Source organism: Papilio machaon, chromosome 4 (genome assembly GCF_912999745.1).
Source record: "Papilio machaon chromosome 4, ilPapMach1.1, whole genome shotgun sequence".
Classification (NCBI taxonomy): Eukaryota; Metazoa; Arthropoda; class Insecta; order Lepidoptera; family Papilionidae; genus Papilio; species Papilio machaon.
In genome coordinates, this window is record NC_059989.1 from 4,400,558 (window position 1) to 4,426,429 (window position 25,872).

Sequence of the window (25,872 nt, forward strand, 5' to 3'; positions counted from 1 at the left end):
ACTTCGTGTTTTACTCGTAAAGTTTCACTTACGCGAAGAAAACTTATCTAACTATAAGCTATTGTCTAGAGTAATCTACAGTGCAAATGTGAGAAAACCTATGGTAGGTTATCCTAGACGAAAGAATAGATTGCAGACGTAAATATAGGTTTTACCTGATATTGTGTCCCCTACCATTGTGTATGTGTTCCTACTTGTATAAACTTGGAGAAACTAAAATGTTTCAGGATCGTTCAAAATTAAAATGCCTTATCTCTGCTTACTCTTCAGGGTCTCAAGTGTGGGTGATTTTTTATGTAAAGTAAAATGTATCTCGTACGTTCATTGTGTTCATATTGTTTTTTCCTTTGTCTGCAGAGGTGTGCAACAGCGAGGAGGTGCCCGAAGTAGAAATCGTCAGCTTGTTGCAAGAGCACATACCGAAATACCGCCTGCGAGCAGACAGCCTCACACAATTCGGAGGTAATATTTTAATTTTCCTTTGTTGTCTTGATCGAATACGTTTCCAAAACGCGGTGAACAAAAGGTTCGTTCAAATGTATGATTTTGTTTTTGCTGGGTATGGTTTTATTTTTCTTCATTTTAATTTGTTTATAACCAAAAGGTTCCCACAATATTGGTATAAGATGAAGATGAAACACCAACACGTTTTATTTTATCATATTTGGAAAAGAACAATATAAAAGTGCCTTTCTTGATATTTTATTGGAATGTGTTTTTAAGAACATTTTATTTACAAAGAAATGTCAAGATAGATAATTATTGCTAAGAAAAGAGGTTGAAGATATTTTCATACGCCCGAGAGAACAGAACTAGGCCATGTTTAATTACGTATGTTATGCGAACTAAAAAGATAGGTGCAAATATTGCTGTTGCTATCAAATGTAATGTGCTCAGATGATAAGGAATGTCTTTTGTTTTTGGATAACATGTATAAAAATAAGACAAATTATACTTTAGCATCCGGATTAAAAGTAAAACTCATTATAAAGTGAGTTTTAAAGGCATTTCAATATATAATATACTTTTTCACTATAAAGGTGAACGTGTAACGTGGGAGCTTGTTTAATTAATATTTGATAATCTGTATAATTGACAGATTATCCAATTTCTCTGTCATATCCAAGGCTTCACATTTGCGCACACATGAGACTTGATCGATATCATGAGAGATAAAGCTTAAATGCAACGCCGCATTAGCTCTAATACGCTTTTGTCTGAATATTTCTCACAGATACCGTGTCCACCTGTCTGTTAATCCAGTAGTATTTAAGATTTATCTATACTTTACCGCTTCATTCCGTGTGAAGTGACCTTTCTTGTCTCTCTGTGGTGAGATTTAAATTTTAAACCATATCATGAAGATGCAAGTCTCTCTATGGTATTAGTTAGGGTTAATACTAAAGTGGTAAAATAATTTCAAATATTTACTTTTAACATTATTATTTATTAATTTATTTGTAACTTTAACTATCCTATTCTGTTTACTAACAATACCGTTATAGTGTAAATTTAGACCTTCTTAAATGCTATTATGCATGACTATAAACATAGCATTTCGTGACAGTGTAATATGTGCAGCCTTAACCTACATCACTTATCGAGATAGTGATTGAATCGTAAAATACAAAACATGTCATACCAATCTTAATTGTATAACATTACTAGCTGTACCCGCGACTTCGTTCACGCAAAATTAAAAAAAAAAAAACTTAATTAGTAGCCCGTGTTCTTGCAGACTATGGTCTACATCTAAGCCAAATTTCAACAAGACCTGTTTAGCCCTTATGGAGATAGATACCTTCTAACAAAAATTCATCCATCCATCTTAACTTTCGCATTTATAATATTATTTTAGATTTTTTAGAGTCCTTGACATGAAAAGATTCTTACGTAACATTGATACATAAATGTGTAGAAAAATAAGTGTTATAGAATGTTAATTAGTGTGCATATAATTGGTGTTCCGTGTTACAAAGCGCCGAGGCTGGGTTTCCGGCGCCGGCGTCGCACGGCTCTATTAATAATGGTGTCTCATCGGCGCGAGTCATCGTCCGCTGACCGGTCTTATAACCCGCGATCTCTGTCAACTGGCTAGTACTTGAAGTTCCACGCATACCTCACACAAGTCTATGTACCTTTGATGACGTCTAAAGGAATCTTTGATAACATAGTTATGTTATACGAGCTATATCTATTTCTGTAGTTGGAAGCCAGTTCTGTTCTATTTTAAATTTTATAGTATAATGCAGAAAATGATTTGTATTCGAAAATGAAATGTGGACTTTTCTTTAGATGAAATAAGTCGTGGTATTTCTCATGTCTCAAAATTTGATAATGCATCGAGTTTCTTTGTTTATCGATTAGATCTCAAATTATAACTGGGACTTGACTAGACATTCCACTGAAAACCGGACTTATCTAAAATGGATAGTACGGATAATGGAAATAATTTACAATGCAGCTGCAACTATTTATAATCGTGCAGATGTTAGTTCATCGACATAGTTGATACCCAATTATAGCTTCCTTAGTCTAGCTTAATTAAGGGGTTATTTCATTTATCACCTATAATTTTAAATGTATACATTTAGACCGAGGTATGTTTACATATTAAACAAGTGTACTGGATCGAGTGAAAGCTTCTCATTCCATACATACCCTGCAACAAGTACCTTTAGCTGCTATTAAACCGGTTTCTAAGGTTTTTTGTGAGATTGATCGAAACTAGAAATTTTAATCTCGTAGGGCAAGTTCCAAATTTATTTATTTGGGTTCTCTGTTTGATATGGTGTGAACGTTTATACAGCTGTGAACGTTTTAGTCTTTATATTAATGACCAAAGTGTAGTTATTATGTTGGAATATTTAGTCTGATAACCTGTGCCCTGAGTTATCAGGGCTAGTCTTTGACCGTGAGAACAAACGTAGTGATGTGCACACGTTAGTATCAAATGTGGTACCAATTTAAACATGTGCGGAGTTTAACACGATTGAACTGGATGAAACGAGGACGTTGTGTGATTCATCGTACTCAGAATTTTTTAGCTCGAGACTGAACATTGTTGGTACGTATAAATTATGTTTATGTTTGTAATGTCTAAATTTGGTATTTTGTTATAGGGTACGAGAATCAGGACTGGTTCATACCTTCGCCAGCGCTGCCGCTTAGCTCCGAGGACCTAGCTCTCACGCCTGATCAGATCAGGGAAACACTCAATTACTTCCGTGAGTACAATTAAATTATAAATATAATATTATAAACTAATAAAAGAACGGCTAAAACACTCACGTATAATTGTCGGGTGTCGGTACCGACTTGTTTGGAGCTCATCGTATATGTGTCGGTGCCGACACCGGACATGTACGTAAGTGTTTTTACCGTTCTTAGTTTATAATATTGTCTCACGAAAGTTTGTATAATATAAATATATTGTTTTGTTTATTTTAATGTAATGCTTGTCGCATGTCTCCTTTCTATCTCCAGTGTCAATAACATTTAACGTTAGATAATATAAACTCTCACGACACTTAGGGCATCATTTCCTTTTGATATTTCATTATTTGTTACGGTTGTAAGTAATAATGTTTTTAATTCCATTGAGACTTGAATAATGCTTTTGCTAAATTTTTTCTTTATTTATTATTTTCTCTCAGTAATTTCCTTTTTAAAGAGGGTACGGAAAACATTTAAATCACCGACGCGAAGTTCTCTGCATCTATGTAAACGTTTACTTGCGAGATAGCAGTTATATTTACATATAAAACCAGTTTCACCGTCGCAGCATTTCATAAAGAAATATAGGGAGACTTCCTGGTGGACAATATTTTTCTCTATTCCGTCTAAACAAAAAGACGGAAAGAGGCTGTATCAGCACTTTTTAAATATTTTTTGCGTTTACAAATGTGGCATATGGACAAAATCTTTGCTAAAATACAATTTTCTTGTAATGTACTTCACATTGCTTGTTTCACTACGATGTTGACCTTAAAGCAAATAGCAACAATCTCTATTGCGGTATCGGTATTATAGTTTCGTTCCGCGAAATTACGGACTCATGATCATGATGTACAACACATTTGGAGATATAACCCTTTCAGTGCGTCTCCTGGCGTCTCGCGGCTTTTGCTCAAAATCGATTTGACGTCGGCGCAGACGGTGACTTGGTCAGATTACGGTTTTTTGCTACATCGTGATGATTATGCTTTTGATAAGAGACCGCTAATTGTTTATTGATAGCCAGTAAAAGTGGAGGACTTTAATGATAATGTCTGTAAAAAATAAAAATTCGTATCGTAGCGCGTTAGTTGTGCGAGTGCTCAAAGCGCGTGCGCGGCGACGGGCTGCGGGGAGGTGCGCGGGGCAGGGCGCGCGGACAGCAGTGCGGGCCGCGCCGGTGCAGATGCGACACGCGCGCTGCGGATCGATACGACCGTCGGGCTAAACATAGCGAGAAATTGTGCACCGCTGCAATCGCCGATATACCGACCTCGCATCTCCCGCGAATCACCTGCCGATCGCTAAATTACATCACGAAATCACATCACGCATTGCCATGAATCAACACACGCATTTTACGTAAGGTAACCAGCCTCCGCATGGCGAATACTTTCGCATCGATCGTTCCTTTTAGAACGTGTATCAGTAGCGTGGTGCGAAATTTGACGCCCAGTCGTCGAGCCATCGATTAAGGTGTCCGGGAATCGGGGAGTAGCGGCGCGACGTCGACGGCGGCGGCGGCGCCGCCCCTGCCCCGACCCCTGTCTGCGCAGTACCCCAGACGCTCAGTTATTGACCGTGAGGGGACACAGAATTTATTACGTCCATCTTAGCTTTCCCATCCGTATGTTGCTCTAATAAATTAGTTAAAATAATGTAATATAAACACGGCTCAGTATATTAATAAAAAGCTTTTACGTTTTTATATAATAATGTTTGCTAAAATATTAGTAAGCTTTCTATCTACTTATATTTTAATTTTTAAATCACTGCGACGAATATAAGGATAACGCCATGAGTAAGTTGCTCTTAAGTAATATAATGTCTTGATTAAGTAAATTGTTTTGTCACTAATGACTTTGTATATTGTATTGTAATAGCTTTTTTGTAGCAGTAATTTAAAATTAATATGTATTTAGTAATAGGTAATGAAACTTATTATTATTGTATTAACTTATTTATGCTATTTATTACTTAAAATTAGATATTTACGTATAATGTTCTTATCAATTTTGTGAGACCCGCTGCTAACCCTACATCTCGAAGCATTGATATTACGCACATGCGGTATTCGGTACTAATGTACTAGTGTACCATTATATCGTATGCTATTATAAATTGAATTACATTATAAATAAGAGTCGTAATAGTTTGAACGATCTTACAGTCATATTGCTAGCCATACAACAGTAATCGTGGCCAGAGCATAGCTTAGTTATAGCCGCGGTGCGGACGGAAGTGGTCGTTCAATGCGCGGTGCTTGCCCGATATAACAATTTGTGTGTGACACGTTGTGTGTGAATCAGTGCTGCATTACATGCACTTGATCGTGAAACTTTCTTATCGTTTATCTTGACATTCCAAAAAAAGAAAGCTTTTTTTTGATATTCGATTACGTGTTGGGTGATTAAGAATTTCTCCCCATATATGATAATTGTATTCTTAGTACTTAATACCTTTACTGCTTTAAATTTTTGTGTTTGATTTTTTACTTAATATTTTGATAATTTCGTTCGGAGATATGGTTTGATTTTTACAACATATATAATTTGTGGCGTGCAACACAGTTACAACTAACTGAACTCACCGCATTGAAGCAGAAATAGCGAATTAGTATTCAAAAGACGTTTCATTCGTGTTCATACATTGAACTGTATTAAGTAAATGTAAATGTTCGTTACAAGTTAATTTATTAAAATGTACTTGAATTAACTTCGTCTTGATAGTGTTCTTATCGTTATCAGTCATAATTTAGTCATGACGTTTAATGTTGACGTTCTTATTACCCACTTAATAAGCAAACAATTCAGTTAAATGAAGGTAGTTCGATATGTTTTCAGTCGCGTATACGTTGCGGCTAATCAAATATTCATATTATTGTGTAAATAAGTCATAAGTTTGCCAAGGTTCTAATGCAATTATAAGATTGCATTTGCTTTTGAAATAGTTTTATACTCCAAGTATCAAATTATATCCCTTGTTTAATTTGTTTTAAGAAGCAGATCTTAAGGGGAACCATTAGTTATTATAATTCAGGTGCTCGTGAAACTTTCACGTGTCATGTTTTACTTTCTCCGTAATAACTTGTCGTGTGTCAATAACGTTGGCCTAGAGTGCTACATAAAATTACAATATAATACCGTATGCAGCTAGCTCAGCATTTCTAAAGGGTGATACTTGACATATGCGGGCCAAGGCCTTTCGACTGCGGCGGGGTATCTGATAAAACCCACTCCAAAGTTCTACAGTTTAAAGCACTTAATCCGATTAATGTGAGTCGCTTTTAATAGGTTTCAGGCCACGATTCGACCTAGATTACACCAATTATAATCCGACGCTATTCTAAATATAGTCTTTGAATATTTGAAATATTTTGAGCGTTATTGCTGCCAAGATTTCTTAAAATTATTGTATTAAGTAAAACTGTTAATGTAGTCACGTCACAGTCAGGTGATAGACATCAGAACTTCCTTATGAAATAACCCCCAGGGCCTATGATTCTTGCATACTTCTTACTCTAAATAATATTATATACAAAACACACTCGTCTCCCAGCTGTAACAATAAAGTCTGTAATACAAAAATTAAACTGTTTTAATATTCAAATGAAGAGTTTACGTAGTCTGCGAAATCAATTTGAAATAATTATTATACATGGCCCATTGTTTAAAATTCAATTTTGAATTTCGTATCTCATTCGAATGAAGAAGTCCACATCGCTGTTTATGATTCATAAAGAGATGTGTTTTTATAAAGGAAAACACCTTGAGTGCGGTAGGTCTGTACATAAAGACCAACATCAATATAAAACCTGTTTTAAGATTCTGCTTATAAACCAATAATTTCTTCCTTATCAACAGATCGTGATTACCGTTTTTATATAAATGTTTTACTTAGTAGCATATTTTTTGTTGATGTTTTTCTTGATCGAAAAACATTCTATCACTGCCATTTTGTCTTAGCTAACTTATTGTTGCTATTGAGGAGGATTTACATTTTCAATATATTTATTACATTAACATTTCATGATATCGCAATGGACAACGTCGCGCCATGTTGCTTGTGTCAAAAAGCAGTACACGAACAAGGCAAGGCTATTTGACGTCGACTGAACGCGTCACGTGCTTTCCGACCTTTTGCCGCCGCCTCTTACATGACTCTGTATTGTCAGTGAAAACCTAAACAGGTTTTTCAATACAGCAATATTTATAAATACTATTGAAGAAATAAATATTCAATTTCATGGTTAGTTTTCTGTCTCCATTGTTTGTTTTTATAGCCTTTTCGCGCTTTAACTTCGAACGTTATTTACAATATAACATATACATTTACAAATTATTTTAACGTCTTCACATTGTATTTAATAGTTTCTTGTCCGGTTTAAATCTTCTAGGAGTTTTGCAACGATAAACGTCGAGGTTAGGAAACAATTAGCGTAAATCGTGTTTTTTTTATATTTTCTCTTCACTATGATGTTGACCGAGTTTATTTATACATGATTTGTCACAATAGACAAGGAAACATCTATGAGTTTTTCTGCTATAAAAACAAATAAGTTTTTTTTTTTGTTTAAAGAATTACTATCTTAAGGTTGATAAAATCCATAAGAAAAGATACTCTCTGTGTAGTATATTAGTTTCTGATTAATGAAGCTTACAAACTAGACGTTGCGTTGTACCAATAATAATAATGAATTTCAAACATTAAAAACAAGATAAATTTAGAATATGACAGGCACATAATCGTGCCGTGACAATGTAATACATTATTCAATGCTTTCCTCTAATTCATATATCACGATTCTACCAGGTTTTTACCAGACTTACACTTACATTGAAACACAATATAATTAGTGGAGTGCTATGATGAGTTATGTATCAGTGAGCGTTGGGGGACATTTGCAATAGGACGTCGATGGAGGGTGGTGCACTTCGGTTGTGACTCGAGAGTGTGTGGGCGGTGGTGCATCGGGGGCGCGGGGTGAGAGGGGCGGGTGGGGCCGATGTCCGCGGCTGGGGCGCGCCACGGCGGCGGCGGAGGGCGGCGCGGGGGAGGGCGCGGGCGGAGGGCGCGCCTCGCCGCCGCCCGGCTTCGATCGCGAATTGTTCCGCGAGCTGAGCTTCCTCCCCGACGCAGAGCTACGCGAGTGCCTCGGCGAGTATCCCGATTTCCTGTACCATGTGGCGCGCGACAGGTTCGGCCGGCTCTACTTTCGCGTCATAAGGACCTTGCTCCTTGATCGAGGTACAGCAACGCCTGATCCCACTGCACTGATCACCTCATCATCTTCACCAGATTTGCGGATACTTCAGCATATTTTCCTTACTTTAGTCATCTTTAATCATCTCGCAATATTCAAATCTCGCTTTTCCCTCTATTTGCTTTGGCCCTTATAACTTCATCATCCATTTGTATTTGCAATCATATTTTATGTAACCTGCGCTGACATTCGATCATATGTTAGTATTAGCAGAGCATATAATAAACAATTCACTGGGCGCGTGAGTGGACACAATAGGTTGTAAAAAGAAAATATAATTCATTATTATAGCTAGTTGAGGTCATATAGGTTTTAAGAAATTATAAGTTACGTATTCTGTTTTAGAATAATAATTAAATCCACATGGAAAAGCTGCAGGTTTTCGTAAACACAAAAATTTTCTGAATATTGAAGTGGACCATTTGCATCTTCATCTCTTGTATTATTAATGCTAAACACAATATGTATAACTTTTAAAGCGACCTTGCGTTTGATGTTTTTTTTTATTAAAATCAATATTAACTGCATGAAATCCATTTAATGTCAATGTTGATGCGGTTCATTTCCAGCAGGTGGAAGTATTCCAATTGAACACGGGATTGGTAAATTGGCAAGATGCCGAAATGGGATATAAATAAAGAAGATATTCCTATTTATATACTGCGTAATTATTTCACCATTTCTGTCATCTTTCTAATCTGTTAACTGACTGACTAATAAGCTAAATAACCGAATCGATCTAGTATATTTTTCATTTAAACGTCAAATTTTTCCTTCCTTTAACTCTTTATTCGTCGGACTTTTTGCCCTGTTGATATCACATACGATTCACGGAAAGCTGCTGGAAATAAAGTCGTAGTATAGACAATCGTTACGCGTTCAAACACTGCGATGTGTTAGGTAAGGGGTTATAAAAACTGAACAACACATTGCAAGTTGTGATTTAAACATTTTCTCATGAATTTCTTGTGCTGTTAGAAAGCAATTTAATTGAAAACAGATCGATCTCTTGTTACGACGCGCTTACATCATGAATACCTATTTTGTCATTCACTGGAATAATATTTATCCAATAGTGTGTTAAATTATCAAATTTCAGTATGCTTTTGTCATTTACTGGCAATATTTTCGATCTCGCGGATTTCGAAGCCCAAGACAATTGGCTTTTTACGAATATCGATTAGATATTTTCTGTTTTAATAAAAAAAAAATAATCTCACTTCTGTGTTGACTTGATCTTTAGTAAGACAGGTATCAATAAACTGTAAGCATGTTTTGTCTCCTGTACTCATTATTCCCATGTTGCACAATAGAACACTTTGTTTTGCTCGGCGCGGGCGCGGGTGACGCGTTCTCTGCACTCGCAGTCTCTTATTCGGTCCTTCGGTTGGCGCAAGTGTTATCATCAGACTTGATCCGCCAATAAAATTAATTAAATATTTCTTTTTTATCAATCACTTTGAAGAATGTTATCATAAATTTAAAATCGCACTAATGAGTGTGCTAAATAATATCGATGATATTTTAGCTGGTTCGTATTTATTTTAAACAATGTGTAGTGTCCTTTAAGAATGTACATATCTTATCTATATTGGTGTAGTGGTGATTAAATAAATGCTTTCGGGTGTAAACGTTTCACGCGACTCAGTTCGATTCACAACAGTTTAAGCGTGCGTTAAGTTTTCTATGTGTTATGTCGGGTACGGTTGTTTCTTACTATTGTTCAGACGTTTATAATTCATAGTGTTTCATTAGATGCGAGCATAGAGAGAAAGTTGTTATGTGAAAACGTAATACGTCTCCCGTTTCGGTCGTTGCATGCGCGCATCTTGATCGCGAGGTCAATCATGGAAACAATAAAATTAAAAAAAGTTCATCTTTGTTGTAGTAATTCGTTTTAGAACTTTCTCTATTAATCTTACATTCATCAATCAAAGTTGTACACGATGTTTTAAATATTGAATAGGAGTGAAAAGTGGAGCAATATTTGTTACCTAGTTACATTGAGCTTTGTATAAAAAACTTTGAGCTTTGTAAAAACTACGCGCTTTGTAAAACGAGACTTCGAAATTTAATCGTAAAAGTGCCTTTAATTATATTGTAATTCTTGAATTATATTGTAATTTGAAGCTTGACAACTTTTTTTTTTTACATTTAAGAAATTTAAAACAAAAACACCCTTTTCACTTTTTGTGTTTAGATATAGTGACAGACCATTCGTTTATGGTGAAAATTGGATAGCTATTTTTACTATATTTGCTATATTTCCTTGTAGCTTAGGTTAAAAAGTCGTGAGAGTTTATTTTATAAAATGCACAAAAGTACTAATAGTTGTTTTACTTTCTTTTCTTCTAATGCTGTTTTAATTTTTTTTCCTATATAAATACACAATATCAAACATGTTTTTCCATAATCACATGGATTTGTTATGTACATGGATAAAAAAATCTATAAGTGTAAGTATAATTGTTTTGTTCTGTTTATAGTTCTATGCAGCAACAGGGTGAGCCAAATGACAAAGACCTACAATGACATCGAAGCGGTAACACGGCTCTTAGAAGAAGTAAGTTAATTATGTTTTCTTTTTAATATAGCTATAACTAATACTCGTAGATTTATATGTAAAAAAATCAGAGCTGTAATTCAGAATGAATACCGGCTTAACAAAGACCGAAGCTATGTTTTAATCGACTTATTTTAAAAGAAAATTATTTTAATACATCAATTTCTTTATCTTTTTTGCTATGGTGGCTAAGTAAAACCAATACGACGTAGCTATAATATGTTTTTGTATAGTGGTGTTATTTTGCTCTCTCTCCATTCAGGGTCTAAGGGCTCTCGACTAAACACCCACAAAATAAATTTGTCTTGACTACAAATTTTACCAAGTATGTGAGACATGAAGTTAACATTTTTATTGATCGTTTTGTAGAAAGAGAAGGACTTGGAGCTGACAGCTCGTATTGGCAAGGAGCTGCTGGCGGCGAACGGGCGGCTGGAGTCGCGAGTGACCGCACTCGAGGGCGAGCTACGAGGCGCACGGGACCTCGTCACGCAGCTGAGGCACGACCTCAACGCCAAGACTGAACTGCTGCAGGTAAACATACAATCTTAAGATATATACAATACTAGCTGTCGCCTGTGACTCCGTCCGCGCTAAATTAAAAACAAAACTTAATGAGTTGCATATATGTTTTTTCTGACTATGTTCTACATCCAGGCCAAATTTCAACGATATACCATATAGCAAACATCCATCCATACATCTATACATTCGCATTTAAAATTTTTAGTATAGTATGTAACATTATATTTTACTGTACCTCCACACATTCCAGCACCGTGTATGGTAACTAAATCATGGTATTGGCCATGAAAATTGAAGGTTATTCATTAACAGTGACTTGTACTTCTGAAAACCCTGTACAAACCATTTTGCTATCTCAGTAATTTCAAGCAGAATGAGAGGGGTGACAAAATACTTGTATCGGCAGTGGAAACCCATAGTATAATACTATATACTCATACTTAAGCGACTAATAGTTATCAGAATGTTGACGTGAATATCTAAAATATTTTGGCGATCTAATTTGACGTTATCATTTATAATTATTTTGACTTGTCTAAATTGGAATAATCATGATGCCGGTTTCTTTGTTCATGTTTATTTCCTTGCAACGACAGCTGTTGGAACGCCACAACAATTTCCATCAACACGCACAAATAAGCAGTTACATGCACAAGTGTTAGGAATTTGCAATTTCATTGAATGATAACTTTAAATATTTAAAATACAATAACTCTGTAAAACATTGGACTTTGTAGATTTTTTGAAGTCAATTGTTACGGCTACAAAGTGTACATTCAGTATTGTGTACGACGTTTTCCTAAGAAATAACTTCTAATTATATTCAATCACAGCTATTCTATCAGTTATTTTAACCGTAAAAATACTTCAAGTACCGTATGCAAATCAACTATCATGTTATCGCATAACCGTTACATCAGTATTGGAAATCGGAAATATGAATATAAACATCTTCAGCACTAACGGCACTATAATAAACATTACGGTCTACGATATATAGAAACGTGAAAGAGCGTCTCAGAAATTTCTTTCATTGCGTAATAAAATATTTTATAAAAAGTAATAAATTGAAAATATTAATATGGCAACATTGATATATACCAAAAACAAATCACGTGATATGATCAATGCAAATATGTTGCAAAGTCGTCATTTTGTTGAATAATTTGTCAAGTTTTATATAATTATGTTTTTAAGACTTATTAAGTAATAGGTAGTATTCTTGTGTTTTCTATAATATTACTCTCGGAATAATAATCAGAATGTTTTGATACACTTGATAATTGACCTTCATTCATCAACGGCAGTCATTTTAATGTTAACCTACGAGTTTAAGACAAGCCGATGGTTCGCCTAATGGTAAGCTTAAATCGAAAATTATCGTTTTTTTTTTAATAATGTAAAAGTGATTATCATTATTCTATTTTAATATATGGTACTGATGATTGTACACAAGTTCAATGCCCAATTCATTTTATTCTTCAAGTTTACTACGTCATTACTGTACGGTAACGCTGACGCCGATTAAATTTATGTTTTCAATTATAAATGATTTTTATTGTGCGTATTATATTTTTCTTTGAACGAATTACAAGATGATAGAAAAAGATCAAGTGTTATCCAACAAATTTCAGAAGACGCTTAATCAAAGCTGACTGTCAAGATTTCATAGTGCCTTCCTTAGCTACTGTTATAGGATAGGATGTTTGCATAGTGATACCATAGGCTCGTGTACTTTGTTTACATTTTTTACATTTAATGGGACAAGTGTCGCCCGTATTAAAATGAACACAATCTCGCGATAACCGTACGTTGTATATTCTTTACGTGACTTTAATAACGTTGTGCCATATCTTTATCTTATTAGATAAAAATTGTTGTAAACCGGCACGATGTTTAAGTTTTAATTATCATTGTTATTCATTAAAAATAAATTATTAATAACTGGCTGTCGCCCGCGACTCAGTCTGCGCGGAATTAAAGAAAACTTAATAAGTAGCATATGTGTTCTTGCACACTATGTTCTACAACTATGCCAAAGATCATAAAGATCCATTGGGCCGTTCCGGAGATACTTTCATCCATCCATCTAAACATTCGCATTTATAATATTAGTATGGTTTAATTATTTAAAACCAAATTATAAATGTTAAATTGAAATGTTACAAAATATGTCAAATTATATTAAGAATTTTTTAATTAGTTTTATGTCTTGGCATTTTTTTGCAATAAAGTAATAATAATATTGTTTTTATTGTGATACAGGTGCTAACAAATGACACAGAGGACAACACTCCGACAGAGGAGCAGGAGCCGCCCACGGCGGTGGCGCTGCGCAAGCGCACGAGCGCGCTGGAGCGGGAGAACCGCGCACTGCGCGACGAGGCGGCCCGGCTCGCCGCCGGCGCGGACTCCGCCGAGCTGGCCGAGCGCCAGCTGCTCAGGGACATCGCCAACCAGCTCTGTAAGTATACACCTTAGTTATCTTAGTTCAGTGGAATTATATCAGTGTTGTCTAACAGTGAGTCCGTAAATCAAAATAGAATAAGGGCGTTGAAAAAAATAACAACAACTAAACAAGTTGTGTGACAAATTGTTTATATAATTCGAGCTTCGTCATATTGTATGATTACAACATTGGTATGTAATTCAAAGCTCGGCGCGGAACCAATCAATGCAGACAATGGAAACTACGGAGAATTGATCGCAAGCAACGTTACAGTATGAATAAACAATCACACATTAATTAAAGCTTATAGTACGTGTGATTATTGATCGGAAATACATAAAACATATGCATTTTTTGTAATATTAACAGGAACTATTCAGACATATTTATCTAAATAAGCTATCATTGAGTGTATATTTAAATGAAATAATTTTCTCTTTTTTTCTTTTAAAGTTGTACAGAATTAGTAATACTAAAATTATGTATTTGACGTTAACGATGTTTTGTGCAGAAAATTCCGTTTTTACCGCAATAGTGTGCTAACTGCTACAGTAATTTGTTGACTGCTTGGAATAACTTTGTTCTTATTGTTTATTTGAAGCAAAAAATACAGACGATTGCTTAGTTTTGTAAAGATTACAATATCTTTGTTAAAAATTTGTCATATATTTGTGTTTTTAATAATACAAAAGCGCTTATAATAGTATTTTCATTCTGTTTTAATTTACTTTGTGTATTTATTTTTATTATTTGTAAATAATGTAGGTAATATTTGATTTGTGATAATTTCAAGTATCAGATAAATTAAATATATTAGGTCCTTACATATGAAATTGGCGTTTTTCGTACTGGCCACTTTAATCACGAATTTCTCCTCTTTGGTAAGGAATTCCAAATTCAAATTTGTACAGCTATAGACTCATGTATTTGTGGTTCGATGACTGTCATTCATTTGTTTTTTTTTCTTCTGTTTTTTTCTGTTTGCGTCACTCATTTTACAAAATGGAAAACTTAAAATATCGCATTATTTACGAGTACGAGTTCCGCCGTGGCACTAGTGCTGCGGAAACGACTCGAAGGGTGAATGATGTGTATGGCGGTCGTGTTGCAAAAGAAAACACAGTTCGTTTTTGGTTCCAACGTTTTCGTTCTGGAAATTTCGATCTGCAGAACAAGCCCCGTGGACGGCCTGAGACTCAAGTTGATAATGAAGAGTTGAAGGCTATTGTGGAAGCGGATCCATCGCAAACCACGTCCGAGTTAGCTGCAGGCTGCGATGTTAGTGATAAAACTGTTTTAATTCACTTGAAGCAAATTGGGAAGATTAAAAAGCTTGAAAGGTGGGTACCTCACGAATTGACTGAAGCAAACCGGCAAACGCGCGTCGACTGTTGCGTTACATTACTAAACCGGCACAATAATGAAGGTATTTTAAACCGAATCATTACCTGTGATGAAAAATGGGTTCTTTACGATAATCGGAAGCGCTCAGCGCAATGGTTGGATCCTGGCCAGCCAGCCAAATCCTGCCCCAAGCGAAAATTAACCCCAAAAAAGTTACTTGTAAGCGTTTGGTGGACTAGTGCCGGTATTGTTCATTACAATTTTCTCAAATCTGGCCAGACTATTACGGCTGATGTCTATTGTCAGCAATTGCAAACCATGATGGAAAAGCTAGCGGCTAAACAACCTAGGCTGGTCAATCGCTCCACGCCACTGCTGCTTCACGACAACGCTAGACCACACACTGCGCAACAGACGGCTACTAAATTAGAAGAGCTTCAATTGGAAAGTATAAGACATCCTCCGTACTCCCCGGACCTTGCTCCAACAGATTACCATTTTTTTCGAAATTTGGATAACTTCTTGCAAGGGAAAAAATTCAACTCCGATGGGGCAGTCCAAATCGCCTTCAAAGATTTTATTGATTCCCGTCCGACTGGTTTTTTTAGTAAAGGGATCAATGAACTACCTATGAGATGGCAAAAGTGCATAGAAAATAATGGTTCATACTTTGATTAATTAAATATATTATATTAAAAAATATTCGACTTTTTGTTCCTCCCATACAAAACGCCAATTTCATATGTAAGGACCTAATATTTATAGATTATATAAGCTATATTATAGATTATTTACACTTATGTAAGATAATCAATAGTTCTCACTTGTATTTGTATGGTGCAAATCAAATCACTGCAAGGTTATGTTACATTATCACAGCTATGAGACATAATTATACTTTAACGTTTGTGTTTTTCTTAAACTTTTCACACATCCGACATTTATATCCGACTTTTGTATAATTTTGGTTTTTAATAAAAATGAATCTTGCCTTTACCTTAACTATTTTTAGGTAGGATATAGATTTTTGAAACCTTAGATAACTACTGTGGTCAGGACTGCGCAGAAGATAACGAAGGAAAGAGAAGATTTGAGTTCGGTGTAACAAGGTGGCCTAGCAGTGTGTTTTCTAGAAGACTTGCACCCTGTCAGACCATACTTGTTTCAACGAATTCCTTATCGTCGAGTAGAAAAGTCAACACAAAGAAGAAAAGCGAGAAAGAAGTTCCAGGAAATTTTTTTTACATTAATATTAATCCCAAGTTTTCTATTCATTAATGTTCTTAAAATTAACATAGAAAACTGTGGAAATTTGATACAAATTACCAAATGTAGCCAAAGTTTTCAATGAGCTTGAATTTCTAAGTGTAGCTTCAGCTATTTAATTTTTATTAAAAACCTGTGTTTGTTATTAAAAAAACAGCTATTCAATTCACACGCAGACAGCCATAGGCGCGTATTTACTTATCATTTTATTGTTAATTTATATTATAGTTTATCAAAATCTGTTTGTTGTACTTTTTGTGTTTATCACACTTATATAAATGTACGTACAAACAAAGAAACAATTGTTTCGCTGATAAACATCAAGGCCGGACCAACAATAGATGGCGTGCGCGTTCACTATAACTTTCTTCATAGCCGAAGCAATCGTAATGCATTCACTCAATATCTTAATTAACTATTTTGTCGTTCGCAATTATTGCGTTGCAAGTATTTGTTCTACTTTAACAAAGAAATTAATAAACGGATTTAATAACTTTGATTAGTTCTCAAGATTAACCCGTTCGAAGTTGAGACATAAAGAAATTGCTATGTGATGAGAGAAAATATTTCCCGTCATTGGGTTATAATATTTGTTGATGATTTTAACCTCGCAATTGACCGTAAAGTTTTTTTTTAATGTATATGTGAAAATGTTATCGAACTTTTTGTTGATTTCAATGTGCTTAAGTTGTTTAGATTATAATTTATTTTAAGCAATTTTGACAGTACCAAGATGAAATTGACAATATTGTTAGAATTTAATATTACGGACGTAGAAATAATAATTACATTTAATTTGTTAGCTTACTTTACTGATATTAAAATTAATAAAATGTATTCAGCCAGTGCAAACACTGAGGCGAATGTGCTGAGTTCCGAACTGTCTGAAGAGAGGCAGCGCTCTGCGGACCTGCAGCAGCAACTTGACAGTGCTAACTCCAGGCTTGTCGTCACTGAACGCAATTTGCAACAGGTATTGTACAATATAACCCTAGAACTACACTGCTGTCATATTTGTATTAATACAAGTTTCACGACAGTCGAGCTCTATGGTAGCAGTGGGTTTCCACTATCAAAGCACTTGAATAAAAACATTTTGTTAATCCCTGTCATTCTCTTGAAAACATAATCAATATTTGCAATTCAACTAGCTAATTAGGTCGAAAACGATCCAAAAATAGAATTATCGCGCTTTTATCTCCAATCATTGACATTCCAAATTGTATTATCATTACATATTGTACTGTATTTGTGAAAACTTAGATATGAATTATGTTCTTTTTATAAAGTTTTTTATGAAGTATTTTTGTTCACAGCTGTCAGCCGAACACGAACATACGTTACGAATTTTAGAAATAACTAGAGAAAATCAAAATGCACTCGCAGCAGAATTGGCTGATGCCAAGGTATGTTTTAATATAATTTTTACTTTGAAAAGACTTTAAACATCGTTATTACAGATAAACGATTTTCTTAAACTATAAGTAGTTCATTTTTTAAATATAAAAAATATCTGAGAAGAAAATCAATGATATGTGTGAAGTCGAACCAAGACGCACTAGACGGCCTAGTCACCTCTAACTTATGGCAGACGCCTTGACCCTCGGTGAGGACGTATAGTGAGCTAATGATGATGATGATTACTGATGGTGTACCGTCAGGAGCGGTACATGGAGGTGGCGGCGCACCTGGCGGAGGCGCAGGAGCAGCTGCGCCAGGTGCGGCGGCGCGGCGAGCCGGCGCGCGGTCTCATGCCCAGCGTGGCGGCCGCCGCCGGTCTGCTGCCCGGCCTGCCCAGTCTGCCCAGTCTGCATCGCGAGATGCACGCCTCCGTCTACTCCGAACTCAGTCTCGACTCCGGCATCGGCGACCCCCTCGCACAGTCAGTACACGCTACAGTACATCTTACTAATATTATAAATGTTTTTATAATATAATTTAAATAAAATGACAATCAGACATTGAAGCGGAGATTCTGTGATTTCATTTTGTTAAAAATACTATATCGCTATATCAGTTGACGCAATAATATAACTCAGTATATTGTATTCAGTTCAAGCATGCAGAAAGTGTTTGAGACGGTGCAGTGCGCGTCTCGGTGGTCGGGTGCGTCACTGGCGGGCTCCGACGTGGCGGACGGCGCGCTGCACGCCTACAAGCCGCCGCTCAAGCCTCCATCCGCAGACTCCTTCCTCGACTATTCCTCCGACGCTGAATCTGAGGATCTTTATCCGTAAGTCTATGACGAACATAATCCAAGACACTGAATCAAAATGTGCGCTACTCTCAACTTACTTTTTAGTCTATAATGTGATCTATTATTTCAATTTATATACACATCACTATAAAATGTGTTAAACTACTTTTTACTTTAATTTACGTTACTAATGTACTGTGTTAGGGGCGGGGCGGGTGTGGGTGTGCCGGGCGCTCCGGGTGCGGCGGAGCTGGCGGCAGCGCTACGCCGCCTCACGCCGCAGGAGATCGACTCGCGCCGCGCCTCCCTCGCCGCCTCGCACATCCTGCGACACCGCAAATACAATGGTACCAAATACAAATACAAATATACTTTATTGTGCACTATCATGGAGTTACAAAAAAAGAAAGTACAACAGGATTTTCACAAAAGGCGGTCTTATCGCTAAGCAGCGATCTCTGCCAGACAACCTTTGGGTAGAAATTAAGCTAAGTAAACCAAATCGGTAGGGTGCACACGAACAGTGATAAGAAATAAAAATAAAAACAATAGAAATATTAATAAGAGAAAATAAAATAATACAATATTTCAGAAATATATAGCCAAATTAGAGCTGCAGATAGTGATCTTTGATATGTTTTTTAAACGATTCAATACTTTTACTGCATCTAATAGAGAGAGGTAAGGAGTTCCATAGTTTCACAGCGTAAACCGTGAACGATTTTGAGTAGAAAGAAGAAGAAATGAGAAAGATGATGATGAAGAAGATGATGAGAATGTAACAAACATAAAGAAAATTAATAAAAGTGGTTCATTCTATTTACTTCGTTTTCCATACGAATTTAACCATTGCTACGCAATGATCAACAGTTTAATTACAGTCTAGTATATTATTTTTTATTTCGTATTAAATGAATGTAGAGTGCAAATAACATCATCATTAACCAAACAGAGACAATCGATTTCGAAAGTTACAAGTGCTATACAAACGTAGATAATAAAGTTTAGTTGAAGTGTCGCAGGTTAAGTATTTCATTGCTCGTTAAGTGCTTGTCGTTTGTGGTCAGAAGGGGACGTAACGTGATAATATACTTTAATTGAAAAGTAATAGGTGTTTGTAAACTCGTGTAATAGTGATAATTTTGTGTGTGTTGTGCAGAGCGGGACGCGAGCGAGGAGAGCGCAGTGTGGGGCGCGGGCGCAGCAGGCGGGCTGGCGCGGTTCCGCGCACCGCACAAGCTGCAGATCGTCAAGCCGTTGGAGGGCTCGCTCACACTGCACACCTGGGCGCAGCTCGCCAAGCCCAACATGTCAGGTCAGTGCAACACAATTCGAACATGTTGGTGTTTTTTGTTTATTTTTGAAATATTAAATAACTAGCTGTGCCCGCGACTTCGTCCGCGTGAAATACTATTTTGGGTAGCATTTTTTTGGGCTAATTATTTTATTTAACCAACGTGCTATGCTTTGATGTATGTAGAAGAACATAGAAAGAGGTGTGCCCGGACCGTGCCAAATGTAGTAAATGGTCGTAACGTAGTAAATGGTCCTGGGTCTCTGCCTACCCCTCTGGGTTACGGGTCGTGAATTATGTTGTTGTTGTGGTTTTTACTTAAACTTATAAAAAATGCCAAAAAATATGAAACTTACAAAATATTCACATAGACATCTTCCCATACAAACATTCATCCCCTATTCCGTTTTATTACATTGCAACCTTGAGGGTAAAAGTTTTACAAATTTAAAATGTCATATTTATTTATATCAAATCAGCAGCCTTAAAAATAAGTTTAAAGCTTCTAACTGTAAAAATGACGATACTTCCATACAAATTTCCACCCTCACTTTCAGCCTCTTATAACCCTTTTTTCGCGTTAAAAAGTAGGCTTTGTCCTTCCTCAGGCTCTAGACTAAATATTGGTAAGGGTAACATCAAAAAATATTAAATAAAACATTCACCAAAACTTTACATATTGCCTAACAAAATTTCATCCCCTATTGATTTAGCACTCTTGGGGGCAAAATTTTTACAAAAATTTAATTTCCTATTTATTTATATAGAATTAGTAACCTCAAAAATTAGTTTCAAGCTTCTAACTGTAAAAATGACGATACTTTCATACAAATTTCCACCCTAAATTTCAACCCCTTACAAACCCTTTTTCGCGTTGTAAAGTAGTCTTTATCCTTTCTCGGGCTCTAAACTAAATATTTGTAACGATAACAGCAAAACATATTGAACAAAACATTCAACAAAATCTAAAATATTCCCAAACAAAATTTCATCCCTAATTGTTATTTAGCACCCTTAAGAGTAAACTTTTTTCAAATATTGAATATTAATTTCTTTATATTAAATTAGCAGCCTCAAAAATAAATTTCAAGCTTCTAACTGTGAAAAAAGACGATACTTCCATACAATATTCCACCCCCTCTTTCAACCCCTTACAACCCCCTTTTCGCGTTAAAATGTAGCCTACGTCTTTCCTCAGGCTCTAGACTAAATATTGGCAAGGATAACAGCAAAACATATTAAACAAAACATTCACCAAAACCGAGCATATTGTCAATCAAAATTTCATCCCCTATTGTTATTTAGCACCCTTGGGCGTAAATTTAAAAAAAAAATTTAATTTCATATTTATTTATATAGAATTAGCAACCTCAAAAATAAGTTTCAAGCTTCCAACTGTAAAAATGACGATAATTCCATACAAACTTACACCCCCACTTTCAACCCCTTGCAAACCCTCTTTCGCGTTAAAATGTGCCCTATGTCCTTCCTCAAGCTCTAGACTAAATATTGGTAAGGGTAATAGCAAAACATATTAAAGAAAACATTCAACAAAATCTCACATATTGCCAAACAAAATTTCATCCCCTATTGTTATTTAGCACCCTTGGGGGTAAAATTTTCCAAAAATTTAATTTCATATTTATCATTATCAAATTAGCAGCCTTGAAAATAAGTTTCAACCTTCTACCTGTAAAAATGACGATAATTCCATACAAACTTTCACCCCCACTTTCAACCCCTTCAAACCCCTTTTTCGCGTTAAAATGTAGCCTACGTCTTTCCTCAGGCTCTAGACTAAATATTGGTAAGGGTTACAGCAAATCATATTAAACAAAACATTCACCAAAAGGGGATGAAATTTTGTATATTGCCAAACAAAATTTCATCCCCTATTGTTATTTAGCACCCTTGGGGGTAAAATTTTTCCAAAAATTTAAAGTCATATTTATCTTTATCAAATCAGCCTTGAAAATAAGTTTCAACCTTCTACCTGTAAACATGACGATAATTCCATACAAACTTTCACCCCCACTTTCAACCCCTTACAACCCTTTTTTCGCGTTAAAATGTAGCCTATGTCCATCCTCAGGCTCTAGACTATCTGTGTACAAAATTTCATTTAAATCGGTTCAGTAGTTTTTGCGTGAAAGCGAGACAGACAGACAGACAGACAGACAGACAGACAGACAGAGTTACTTTCGCATTTATAATATTAGTAAGGAAGTAAGGATTTACTAACCAAACAATAATTTACAGGTTTATTAGAGGAGCAGGAAGGGGTCGCGGTTCGCGGCAGTCGGTCTACGGGCGTGGGCTCGCGACTGTACCGACTGTCTGACGTGGAGGAGGACGACGACATGCTGCGTCTGCCGCACTCCAGCCACGTCTACACCTTCACCAACAGGTAGTTGTCAACTTTGTATGCCCGCTATTTAGTTTCTCATTCATTTGTCGCTTGAATTGTACTAAAATTATTGTAAATAATATCATAGTTAGTAGCAATATAAATAATATAATCAGTTCTGTGTGCGACAGTACGGTGCTGCACCCGAACGACGGCAGCCTGGTGGGCAGCAGCACGAGCAGCGTGTGCGGCAGCGGCATGAGCAGTCTGGCCAGCAGCGTGCTCGGCACCGCGTGGAGCTCGCGCCTCACATCGCGTCGCTCCTCCGCCGCCGGCTCGCCAGATCGCTCGCGTCGCGACTCCCTCTGCGCGCCGCCCTCGCGCCATCACTACTCGCCCACCGCCACGCCCGCCAACAGCCCGCTGCTCGGCTCTCCCGAGGCCACGCCCCCCGCCACACCGCGACCCGGCGACGCCCCACCCTCACTGCACGCCCTCATCGCCAGCGGCACCTCCATCCTGCGCCGCCGGTATCTCGCCTCGCCCGCCGCCGACGGCGCGTTGGCCCCGCTTGCATTGCAGACTCCCGGCTCGCTCTACACCGGCCTCGTGCACCGCAGTCCCATGGAGCAGCTCACCTGCCTCAAGCGCACGCTGCGCTCTCCCGCCGCCCCTGCCGCGCCCCCCGCACCCTCCACTGCGCCCGCGGACACGCCGCTCGGGGTGCCAGCGCATCCCGGCGAGGGCGCTCTTGACGCACCCGGTGCTTTAGACAGTATGAAGAGCGGAGGTAACGGGCGGCGCGGTCGGGTGAGGGCGCCGCGGCCGCGCACAGACCTGGGCACGGTGGGCGCTGCGGGCGCTGTGGGCGCGGCGCCGGCGCCCTGCCCGCCTGTGCAGTCGGCCTCCCCTTTGGGCACGCTCAGCTCCCTTCTGTTCGGCAGAAAGGGTGGACTATTGTAAATAAATAATTTTCGTTGCATCGAGACTTATGTTTGGCGCTACTCGACCTAAATCAAGTGTTCACATTAGTATGATATTTTATGTACAAGCAAATTATTAACTCATTACAAAGACATCTATTTTGAACGTCGGTTTGGCGTTACATTCCTGTACACTAAAGTGGTATTAATGGCCAGGGAAATGACAAAACACAATTTTATTTCAAATCGTACTGCAGTAACCATGCACATAAAACAATATAGAGTGGACACAGTCCACTTTTACAATAATGTTTGGAAAACACTATTTTTTTGCTGCTACTGAGAATACGATAAAGGTGTGGGTAGTTGCCTTTATAATTTTATCACTTGTGATTTAGATTTAGATCGGATTTGTCGGTGAGAAGTTTGTATGTGGTACCTATTACTAGTTTCTAAGTAGTCATCCAAATATTCATCCTATAGATGAGATTTTTTTACATTTTGAATTTTGTTTAATTGTATCGTCCTATTATTGTGTTAATATTTTGACATTGTTTTATTTTGTAGTTAATTTTTCTTTCAACTATGAGCGCGCATTCGTGCATTTATAACTGATTGAAGAATGTAATAGTATAGATGATTCAAACCATTTTGATGCGTAGAGTTTTGTATCTGGTATTCCTCGCTGGCTCAATGTGTTATATTTGTGAGCATGTCACAGTAAAATATCATAACCACTATTTGTAATGCGCCAATTTGAGTTGAAGAATCTATACTGGACATGTTTGGGCATCGCTTCTACTCATGTAATGGCATTTGTTGTTCTCTCTCCTACACATTCCTTTATCAAACGCAGTATTTTATTTGAAGATCGCTCAAAAACGAAGAGAGATACATTACGAGGACCAAGCATGCGAGGTTTTTATTGATTTGATAATATTTTTACAACATTACATCACAGATAACCCAGTATTCTTTACCTTTAGATACTTAATTTGTTTATAATTTTGTGTATCGAAGTGTCTTAAGGTTGTTATTAATTGATTATATATTAGTTAATATTAGGTGCATTAGATTGACAGTCGCATTGACGATGAGTAATATTTTTTGGCTTTAAAATTTCCATTGAAAAAAATAAATCATTTTTCTAATCTAACAATTAGTCATGAAAACTTGTAAATAACTAATGTAATCATTAATTTAGAAGAGTACAAATTATTTATGTTTTTAATTAAATATCACCAAGTAATATCAAGAATTATATACGATTATTAATAATTTTGAAAGGCAGGTTAATTTTGTGTTCGTCCAATATTTGTATGTACCGTTAATAATTCATATAAATGAATCAAGTTGATCTTTTCTTTCTTTTGGTAGAATTTAAAGATTCAGGGTTTTAAAGGCGTAATGGTGCATGCCATAGGCTAAGTAGGATAATAGTGTTGGCTACTAAATGTACAATATTGTGAATTACACAATATACAGCTGTTTCCTGTCCGTGCTGTCAGATTATTGTTTTATTACATTTGTTAATTAATAGTAATTAAGTTAATTAATGGGGGAGAGGAAGTGACAGTTCAATCAAGTGGCGGTATAATTAAGGGATGATCGATTTTTCCATCATTTACTTTTATAAACCGTTATTAATATTGAAATTGAAGATTGAAAATACACGAGGCATCAATATCCAATCAGTCTATTAAAACTAATTTATTCGGTTGATTTCGAATTTAAATGGTTACAATTTGTTGTAATTCTATTCTTATGTAATCGTGTATTTTTCTATTGTTATCTATACAAAAATATATTCATTTTAGTTTTCTCAGAGGAAATGACACATGAATGTTTTTGTACAAAATTTATATCAAATATAGGCAGTAGAAAAAAACTATAACGTTTTTAAATAATGAGTATCATCGAACATCCCTTATACAATATTAACTGAAGATATTTGAAAATTATACAAAATATGATAATTTATACTGCGAGTATTACCAAAGAATAATTTCGACCACAAATGTCACATATAAAGGATTTTGTAATGGTTCAAGCCCCTCCGCCCCGTTGGTGCTAGATAGTTACTATGCCAACACAGCGATTAGCAGGAAGTCGCACTTTTACTAACTTATTTCACTTAATTCAGTTTACGAACATACAAATCTTACACCAGATGTCTTTTGGGTATCCACATCCAAAATTTTCATGTAAAACATATTGTTACCTTATAGAAAATGAATCAAAGATGAAAGATAAGAGGCGGTGAAAATTCTTCTGCATTTCTCTTCGTTATATTTCTTATCAGATTTGTCGTAAATTAGATTTCTATATTTTTAAATAAATAAATAAAGTTGCATAACATAATATTCGTTTAAAAGTATATTTGTTGAAAGGTATCTCACGATGAATTTCAAAACGTACTAATATTGTATGTCATTACAATAACTACGGTGAAAAATTTGAATGTTTGTAAACTGAATAAACCATG

At 36.3% G+C, this 25,872-nt stretch overlaps 1 protein-coding gene across 10 annotated transcripts in view; it reads left to right on the forward strand.

The window, feature by feature from the left end:
• Positions 1 to 24,073, forward strand: part of LOC106710645 (trafficking kinesin-binding protein milt) — a 32,250-nt gene extending 8,177 nt beyond the window's left edge. For 3 of the 10 annotated variants that reach the window (XM_045686956.1, XM_045686950.1, XM_045686949.1), the window contains 13 exons: positions 358 to 462; positions 3,123 to 3,227; positions 10,966 to 11,042; positions 11,412 to 11,576; positions 13,833 to 14,031; positions 17,469 to 17,599; positions 17,943 to 18,032; positions 18,288 to 18,508; positions 18,680 to 18,859; positions 19,028 to 19,170; positions 19,983 to 20,138; positions 22,377 to 22,524; positions 22,641 to 24,073. In XM_045686956.1, coding sequence (XP_045542912.1) covers positions 10,992 to 11,042; positions 11,412 to 11,576; positions 13,833 to 14,031; positions 17,469 to 17,599; positions 17,943 to 18,032; positions 18,288 to 18,508; positions 18,680 to 18,859; positions 19,028 to 19,170; positions 19,983 to 20,138; positions 22,377 to 22,524; positions 22,641 to 23,427 — 2,271 coding nt within the window. In that variant the 5' untranslated portion in view covers positions 358 to 462; positions 3,123 to 3,227; positions 10,966 to 10,991 and the 3' untranslated portion in view covers positions 23,428 to 24,073. The other 7 variants (XM_014502772.2, XM_045686954.1, XM_045686955.1 and 4 more) reach the window with 7 other exon arrangements.
• The last annotated feature ends 1,799 nt before the right edge of the window (positions 24,074 to 25,872 follow it).